This window comes from Sinocyclocheilus rhinocerous, unplaced genomic scaffold (assembly GCF_001515625.1).
Source record: "Sinocyclocheilus rhinocerous isolate Xijiao unplaced genomic scaffold, SAMN03320098_v1.1 scaffold942, whole genome shotgun sequence".
NCBI lineage: Eukaryota > Metazoa > Chordata > Actinopteri > Cypriniformes > Cyprinidae > Sinocyclocheilus > Sinocyclocheilus rhinocerous.
Window position 1 is genome coordinate 249,498 of NW_015627890.1, and position 9,779 is coordinate 259,276.

Genomic DNA, 9,779 nt, shown 5'->3' on the forward strand with positions numbered 1-9,779 from the left:
GACAGAGACACACACACACACAGACAGACAGACACACACACACACACTCACAGACACACACACAGAGACACACTCACACACAGAGACACATACACACACACTCACACACACACACACAGAGACACAGACACACACACTCTCACACACACACACTTTAGCCCGTTACTCGTCACGATGGGACTGACAAGCGACCCAAACTTCCAGAATCTGGAGAAATGGTACAAATCAAATGCCACGAGTCTCAACATGAGGCAGATGTTCGAGGCCGATAAAAACCGATTCCGAAAGTTCAGGTACTTAATGTATTTCTTTATTTAAATATTCTGCATGAAGCAGCTCATTAGTTTAATGGCATTTCATTTCATTAAAAATAATATTTATATATATCTTGCAGAACATACATAAAGTTGAGTCTTTGCTTTTCTGGTACTTTCTGGCATTGAAAGAATCTGTATAATTTTAACCTACATTATTTACACTTTTTTTGTGCACTGTGTTTGTCACAATGCATTCTGGGATGGACTTCTGACACACACACACACAACTGGAAAAGTGGCAGAATATCTTTAACAATCATACTGATAATAATGCATGTAATCAATTTAAGTATCTGGCCATACAGGTTTTGCATAATGATTTTAGTATCTGTAAGCAGGTGGTAAAAGAGTTCTGAAGCTGCATGTTTGTCCTCTTTCAACAGCTTAACTTTAAAAACGGATGAAGGAGACATTTTGCTGGATTCAATAAATGAAGAGGTTATGAAGATGCTGGTGGAGCTGGTAAAGTTTTGAGCAGACGAATGTTTGCTGAGAATTAAACGGAGTTAGCATGGTACTTTGTAAATATAACAGCTTTTTCTCCCAGGCAAAGTCTCGTGGTGTGGAGACCTCCAGAGACAAGATGTTTTCAGGAGAAAAGATTAATTTCACTGAGGTATTTCATATGTTTTGTGTGTCAGGGGTTTATGTCCCGTTTCCTGCTTTCATAGATTGAAATGAGCTGAGCTTGTTTGGACATATGCCCGTGTTTATTTATGGAAACGCTATGAATTATACTTTATTTATTTGATGTTTAATTAAACAAAAGCTGCACTTGTAAAATGCTTGCAATTCTTATATATACGCTTAACATGAATGTGTTTGATTTTCAGAGAATGCATGAAATGATTAAATGTATATCTTGAATGCATTGCATATTGCATTAGATAAAAGTGCCTACCAAATGCATAAATCATAAATGCAAGTATTGCATGAAGATCGTGTGGTCTGCAGGGTCGTGCTGTTCTCCACGTGGCCCTGAGGAACCGCTCAAACACGCCCATAAACGTGGACGGGAAAGATGTGATGCTAGAGGTCAACAAGGTTCTGGAGAAGATGGAGGGCTTCTGTAATGTGAGTGTCATATTTGATGTGATGCTTCATACTAGGACACTTAAAAGGATTGGAATATGAAAACAGATAAACACTGATCAAATATAGAGACTGTTAAAAGTGTCTAGAGCAGGATGCAAAAAATCACTCTTTCTTCCGTCCACAGAAAGTGCGCAGTGGCGAGTGGAAGGGATACACTGGGAAATCCATCACTGATGTGGTTAATGTTGGCATCGGTGGATCTGATCTGGTTTGTAAAATCAAAACTCACTATTTTGCATAATTTTTCTTCTTTTTCCACTGATTTGATGCTCTAGATCAGGGTTTTTCAATCTTTTAGATGCCACAGACCCACCAAAAAAATAAAAATAAAATAAAAATTTTGAAACAATTTTCACTCAGAAATTGCTAGTAAATTTCACAAATAATTACAGCAAGTAAAACACTAAATTAAACCTGAAATTTTGAAGTAGATAGACTGAAATAGCATTTTCCTAAAAAAGCAGCAATCTTTGATTTATTTAGAACTTCAAAAACATAAAAAAATTTTTTTTAAAAATCAGTGTATGATAATCCTTGTGTAAGGGAAAATGAATACTATAAAAATGCTACAAATATTATTTGGAAAATATTAAATTTCTATTAAGTTACATTGTTGTTTTTACAGATGTATTATTTATTTATATATTTACTCGTTTGTTTACGTATTCATTCGAATCAAATTTGTATTATTTTATTTGTTTGTTTGATTTAAATTAAAATGTTATTTATTATAATCAAATTATTTATTAAAATATTTTATTCAATAATTTATTTATTTTAAGCTTTTTTGTATTATTTATAAATGTACTCATTTACTTTTTTCATTTTAATCACATTTTTATTTATTTGTTTTCAATAAATGTTTTATTTACTTATTTTAATCAAATTATTAATTTCAATATTTATTTATTTTAATCATATTTTTGTATTATTGAGTTATTTTATATAAATAAATGGGTAATTGTGCTAATTGGGTTTTGTAAAGTCTGTTTTGTGTGTGTTTCAGGGTCCATTAATGGTGACAGAGGCCCTAAAGCGCTATTCTAAAGGTGGACCCCGCGTCTGGTTTGTGTCTAACATCGATGGAACGCACATCGCTAAGACTCTGGCTGAACTCAACGCTGAGACCACACTCTTCATCATCGCATCGAAGGTCTTAGCTGGACGCAGCATTCAGAGACTGAGCAGATTATACAGCATTAGCAGAGAGAGATGAAGCAACCCAAAATATCACATTTAGATTTTGCTGGGACTCTTTATAGGTTCTTTTGCTAATAAAATCACATTGATTATATAGCATAAAATAATGTGCCACTAGTATGAAATTTCCGTTTGTCTTCCTCAGACATTTACAACCCAGGAAACCATCACAAACGCTGAGTCAGCGAAGGAGTGGTTCCTGCAGGCCGCCAAAGACGTGAGTCTCCTCTCCTGCAGCGGCGTGTCATTTATTCTTATTCTTGTGTTGTTTTTATCATTCTCACAGAAATCTGCAGTTGCCAAGCATTTCGTGGCACTCTCCACCAACGGAGTATAAGTGCATTCCAGTTTAGATGTAAAGGCTCATATCATCAGGAATTAAAATTTCCATAAATCTTTGAAATAATACAGCTCATTGTGCTATTAAAGCTTTTGTAACTTTCAAAACTCAAAACAGTCCAAAAAGAGCATTTACTAAAACTAAACAGGCAAAATCTTTTTCATGTAAACTCATTTAGCACGTACAAGGCCAAGCGAGTTTATTTATATAGCATACTGCATTTCAAACACAGTAGTAATTTAAAGTGCTTTACTTAAAATAATTTAGCAATATAAAATGTTCTCAAAACATTAGCATCAAAACATTACACATCATTCATGGATTTATTTTTTTTTTTTTTACGTTTTAGTTGGATGTTTGTGTAACGTTTTTAAATGTTCAAAACATTCTGAGAACATTCAAATGTAACATTCCCACAATGTTACATTTGGAAATGGAATGTTTTCCTTGTTTCCTTGCATAACCAAAAAAAAAAAACTGTATTCCACTTTCTGTGTTTCAGCCCAAAGTGAAGGACTTCGGCATCGACCCGGAGAACATGTTTGAGTTTTGGGACGTGAGTGTGGGTCCGCTGAGGGCCGTGAGCTGTATTTGCCGTAGTCTTTGACCTGTGAAGTAGGCGTCTGGATGCTCTCGCTAACAGCAGCTGGTAGAGTCTGTCACTGCCGAACGCTGCTGGGTTATTCGGGATCTTGACCTTATCCGAGCAGAGGTCACGCAAAGGCTGGCTCACTGTAAAGGCCGACGGGCTACTTTTAGTCACATTGTTGATATTTAAAGGGCAAGGTTCCTTACTATCCTATTTATTATGGACTCTATATGCTCTTTGGCATATGCATGTTTGCTCATGTAAAGAAAGGTTTGATGTGTAGTTGAATTTGTGTTTTATTTACTTTTTTATGCTTACAACAGTGTTATTTTAGTATCAGTGAGATACTATCATAGTTTTTATTAATAGCTTGAATTAGTTTTTAATTTTATATTTTTTTATTATATTTTTTGTTACAGTAATACACACATTTTTGTCATTTTTATAACGTTTTTTAGTTTTTTTTAATATGTCTATATAGTTTGTTTACATTTTATTTTATTTGTTTTATTTCCTTTAACATTTATTTTATTTCAAGTAACAACATTTTTGTGTTACATTTTTTTTTGTGTTTTCGTCATATTTATTTGTTTTTGTTTTTAATATGTCTACATAGTTTTTAAGTTTACGTTTTTATGTATATTTTATTTTATTTCAGTTAACATTTATTTTATTTCAAGTAACAAAAAAAGTTTTTTATGGTTTTAATTTTAGTTAAATAAAAATAACAAAACTTGAAAGAGCATGTTTTGTCATTTTTATTAACTTTTGTTTTTTAATGTCTATAGTTTTTAATTTTAATTTTTTTATATTTAATTTTATTTCTGTTAACATTTATTTTATTTCAAGTGACAAAATGTTTTTTTATTGTTTTTCTTTTCTCCATTTTTATTAGTTTTTGTTTTGTCTGTATAGTTTTTTTTAATGTTTTTTAATGTTTTTGGTTTTAGCCTTAGTTAACTATAGCTAAATTATTAACAAAAAGATCATTCAAATAATAAAAATGCAGTAAAACTAATCTATTGTACCTCATTAGATGAGTTTGAAATGTTTTTTTTTTCTAGTGGGTCGGTGGACGATTCTCCTTATGGTCTGCAATTGGTCTGTCCATCGCTCTTCATATCGGTGAGTGTTATCATGTGACTCTGATGAAGATATCCAGCGTGTGTGAGAGATGCTCAAGAATCTGTCTGATCTCTTCTGTCTCAGGATACGAGAACTTTGAGAAGCTGTTGGCTGGAGCTCATTGGATGGTGGGTTTTATTAGTGAAGGAGCACATTATCAGTATTTGACCTTCATTAGCAATGTCAAATTAAACTGAATTCAAATATTCAAATTCACAGTCAAATATTTTTGTATAATGACAAGCTACCATTCAAAAGTTTGAGATGAGTAAGATTTCAAATGTTTTTGAAGGACGTTTCTTCTGCTCACCAAGGCTGCATTTATTTGATCATAAATACATTACAACTTATAATAGCTGTTTTCAATGTAAATATATTTTAAAATGTAATTTATTCCTGTGATCAAAGCTGAATTTTCAGCATCATTCCTCCAGTCTTCAGTGTCACATGATCTTCAGAAATCATTCTAATCTGCTGATTTGCTGCTCAAGAAACATTTCTGATTATTATCAATGTTGAAAACAGTTCTGCTGCTTCATATTTTTGTGGAAACCGTGATACATTTTATTTTTCAAGATTCTTTAATGAATAGAAAGTTCAACAGACCCGGATTCATTTGAAATAGAAATCTTTTGTAACATTAGAAATGTTTTTACTGTCACTTTTGATCAATTTAATGCATCCTTGCTGAATAGAAGTGTTAATTTGTTTCACAAAGCTTACATAAACCCCTGAATCTACGTCTCTGGCAGGACACTCATCTCCGTACGGCTCCTGTGGATCAGAACGCACCCATGCTGCTCGCTCTGCTGGGCATCTGGTACATCAATGTCTTCCAGGCCTACTTCCAACAGGTGCGTCTCACCTGTAGAGCGAACACAAAACACACAACACCAGCCAAAGACTGTATGCATTTTATACTGACAGTAAAGTCATCAAAAACACTAATGGGAATCTACTGCTGTGATTTACAGGGTGACATGGAGTCTAACGGAAAGTACATCACTACTGAGAGTAACCGGGTGAACTATCACACCGGGCCCGATTGTATGAGGTGAACCGGGAACTAACGGACAGCACGCTTTCTACCAGCTCATTCATCAAGGTTTACTTGCTGGCCTACGCAATCTGGCGTACAGTATGTGTGTGTTTTGGTGGGAGAAGCATCTGTCTGACCCTTCTGTCTCCTCCACAGGAGCTCGTATGGTTCCTGCTGACTTCCTCATTCCTGCCCAGTCTCAACATCCAATCAGAAACAATCTCCACCACGAGCTGCAGATCCAGCGATGAATCACATGAAGTGACTCAAATCTATGGAAGCTCATCTCTGCCATGGGATAAAAATAAATAAATAAAATAAAAAAAGGTAACTGTGATTTTTTTTCTTCATAATTTTCTTCTCACAAGTCAGACTTTTTCTGGCAATTGTGACTTTGCAAGTTTATATCTCATAATTCTGAATTTACATCTCGCAATTCTGAGGGTTTTTTTTCTCAGAATTGCAAGGGAAAAAGTTAGAATTGTGAGACATAAACTCAATTCTGAGGAAAAAGTAATAATTTTGATATATAAACTCAGAATTACGAGAAAAAGGTCAGAATTATGAGATATAAATTCAGAATTGCGAGAAAATAAGTAAGAATTGTGAGATATAAACTCAGAACTGTGAAAGTCATAATTGCGAGATATAAACTCAGAATTATGAGATATAAATTCTGAACTGTGAAAAAAGTTTGAATTATGAGATATAAATTCAGAATTACGAGAAAAAGTCAGAATTGTGAGATATAAACTCAGAATTATGAGATATAGATGAAGAATTATGAGATATAAATGCAGAATTATGAGATATAAATTCAGAACTGTGAAAGTCATAATTGTGAGATATAAACTCAGAATTATGAGATATAGATGAAGAATTATGAGATATAAATGCAGAATTATGAGATATAAATTCAGAACTGTGAAAGTCATAATTGTGAGATATAAACTCAGAATTATGAGATATAGATTAAGAATTATGAGATATAAATTCAGAATTATGATATATAAATTCAGAATTGCGAGAAAATAAGTCAGAATTGTGAGATATAAACTCAGAACTGTGAAAAAAGTCTTAATTATGAGATATAAATTCTGAATGTCAGGAAAATAAGTCATAATTGTGTGATATAAACTCAAAATTGTGAGAGAAATGTCATAATTGTCAGATATAAACTCAAAAAAGTCTGAATGGTAAGAGAAAAAGTCAAAATTCTCTTTTTTAATTGTTTCATTCTGTGGCAGAAATAAGCTTCCGTACAAATCACTCAGTATGTGATGTCATGTGTTTTGTATATCCTCACTTTGCAACATCAACACTGCTATTGAACTGAATTAAATCAACACTCAACTGAATTGAGCTGAATAATGTCACTATTTTCCTGCTTTATTAATGTGAAGCTGCTTTGAAACAATCTGTACTGTATAAAGCGCTATAGAAATAAATATGACTTGTAGATTCTGGTGGTGAACTTCCTGGCGCAGACGGAGGCGCTGATGAAGGGAAAGACGACAGAAGAGGCAAAGAAAGAGCTGGAAGCCGGAGGACCGAGCAGAGAGAAACTACAGAACATTCTGCCACACAAAGTGAGAATATAAAGTCAAGCACTGGCTTATACTGACCTAGACAGGACACAAAACACACTACACCCTACTGCTCTCACTAAATCTGCAGTATGTATAACATGCACATTATGCAGATTCTCGATATACATGCAATACTCACATTTACCCAAATGTGCATTAGATCTGACCATGCAGTCTGCTCAACATGACCGTTTGATAAATGAATCATAAGCAACAACCTCCTTCTTGACTCACAATTTGATCAGACTACCAAAAAATTCTGACATTTCTTCAATAAAAATAGGATTAAAAATGTTCTGATCGGTGCGTTAAAAGCTGTCTCAGATGTTTTGGTGATGCTGTACAGTATTAGATATCAGGTTCCTGACCTTTGACCTCTCTTAACAGCCATATATGAACACAAGATCTTCGTTCAGGGCGTCATGTGGGAAATGAACAGTTTTGATCAGTGGGGGCGAGTCATCTAATGTATCAAATAAAGAAGAAATTGAACCTATCAGGGAAAATAGAAATGATCTCAGGAATGTTAATGAAACAAAATAAACCTGACAAAATAAATGCCTAACGTGCTAAAAAAGCAGCTGAAGCAGTTTTATTACCAGACCAGTGTTGTTGAGATACTATTATAGTTATTATTAATATTTCAAATTATTTTTTTTTATTTTCTGTATTTATTTTAATTTTGATTTTATTTAAAATATTTACGTTTTTATTATTTTTTTATTTTTTTAAATGTGCATTTAGTTTTTATTAATTTTTATTTCAGTTTTAGTTTTATTTAATGTTAATGAAACCGAATTAATTTATTTATATAATGAATACATTTATTTCTGATCCTGCACTCAAGTTTAATTTGATAAACCTGTTAAATTGCTAGTTTTATTACCAGACCAGTGTTATTTTAGTGTCATTGACATACTATTGGTTTTTATTAATATTTTTAATTAGTTTTTATTTTCACCTTAATTTTACTTAAAGTTTTAGAAATGTTGTCTTTTTTTTTTTTTTTTTTTAAATTTGCCTTTTTTGTTTTCAGGAGACTTAAGCAAAATACATTTGAATTCAGTTTCATCTCTTTGCGATGGAGGAGAAACGATCGAGATTTTAAGGAGATCTCATTAGTGATTTCTCTTTCCTATGGGATTATATAAAATTCTATTTTGGTAGCTGGAAGTTTCCATCAAAACACATTTACATAGGGTTGAATCGAAATTTAAACATGTCTACATAAGGAAGAAAGACAAAGTGTAACGTTACGGGGTAAAACTTTGTTGATACTGATACATACGCAGGTGAAACGTTAAATTAGGCTACACATAGGCTATTTACTGTAACACCAGCACAACAGACCGCAAGAAATAATTTACCAGAGTAAAACAGATAAGAAAGGTAGCTGACCTACCTGGCAAATGTCAGAAAAAGTTTGTTAACTCTCATTTAAAAGAAAAGTTTCTGAGTGAAATGAGCGTCGAGTGCGCGCGCTGTTACTCTCATTGAAGCGACACATGCAAACACAGAATGAGGAACCCAAGACTGGACGCTGCTGTTTTCACTGCTCTTTCAACTTCCTGGTACAGTATTTACCATGTTGATCAGAGTTCAGTTTTATTTGTTCGCATAAAGCTGCAGTGCCATTACGTTTGCCAAGTGTCTACTCTTGGAGAGAAAAAAAAGTAGGCTATATCCGTAATCTCACATGATGAGGTGGCAGGAACATAAGCATTCATTGGGCTACATTGACGGTTGCGACAAATTGAATAGACGTTTGTAAAACCTGATGAATGACTAGAAATACAAGTATATATAAACGAGCAGGGCCGTGCAGAGACATTTTGAGGGGCAGTGGCCCAAACTAAAAAAAGGGCCACAAGGAGGGTGGGTACTTGTTAATACAAATTATCCAGTTGTTACAAATAATTAAAAGAGAAGACAGCACACTCTGTAATAACTGACATTATTGTAGATGTTTTAATAAGGGTGGGCTCTCCCTCACTCTCTGAGCCTGCTTCTGCCTCATCTTCAATGGAAGTAGGGGAGAGTGGGGTAAGTTGAGCCAGTGGGTAAGACCCACCCGTTTCTTGGCATCTGTACAACTGTCATGTGACGATGTATTTTGGAACCACCCATCATTTCTGCCAGACTATGGAAAGGAGAAACACATGGGCGGAATGGAAGGCACCCATTTACTTTAAAAACTGTTTTTGCTTGTCAAAGTAATAACAGATGTAATGGTTGTTACATCAAAGCAAATTTATCCAGGTCTAAAAATATTTATGATACATATAGGTGATTTAGCAACATATAAAACCATGCAAATCATTTAGCTAAATATTAGCCTGAACTGGTAAGCTACAGTAGCTATTTTTTTCCCCAAAATGGCAGCTATGGGGCAAAGTGAGCCAAATGCTTTGGGGTAAATTGAGTCAGCATTTTAACTTACCCCACCATAAGGCACTGTAGTTAAGTTAAATCTCTGAATTATAAA

At 33.8% G+C, this 9,779-nt stretch overlaps 1 protein-coding gene across 1 annotated transcript; it reads left to right on the forward strand.

Moving 5' to 3' along the window:
* The first annotated feature begins 97 nt into the window (after window positions 1-97).
* LOC107734969 (glucose-6-phosphate isomerase-like) lies at window positions 98-6,019 on the forward strand. The gene is made up of 14 exons (XM_016546823.1): window positions 98-293; window positions 701-779; window positions 865-933; window positions 1,272-1,391; window positions 1,537-1,620; window positions 2,419-2,565; window positions 2,758-2,829; window positions 2,899-2,943; window positions 3,455-3,508; window positions 4,606-4,666; window positions 4,751-4,794; window positions 5,419-5,520; window positions 5,641-5,771; window positions 5,862-6,019. Exons 1-13 carry the CDS (start codon window positions 175-177, stop codon window positions 5,722-5,724), a joined length of 1,080 nt encoding a protein of 359 aa, XP_016402309.1. The 5' UTR covers window positions 98-174; the 3' UTR covers window positions 5,725-5,771; window positions 5,862-6,019.
* Window positions 6,020-9,779: the final 3,760 nt, after the last annotated feature.

What these genes read in the sequence shown, in the direction of transcription:
- LOC107734969 (XM_016546823.1), top strand. Translation starts at nt 175, where the DNA reads ATGGGACTGACAAGCGACCCAAACTTCCAGAATCTGGAGAAATGGTAC. An exon ending in AGATGGAGGGCTTCTGTAAT is followed by an intron (nt 1,392 to 1,536) that starts GTGAGTGTCATA and finishes TTCCGTCCACAG; the next exon opens with AAAGTGCGCAGTGGCGAGTG. An exon ending in GCATCGGTGGATCTGATCTG is followed by an intron (nt 1,621 to 2,418) that starts GTTTGTAAAATC and finishes TGTGTGTTTCAG; the next exon opens with GGTCCATTAATGGTGACAGA.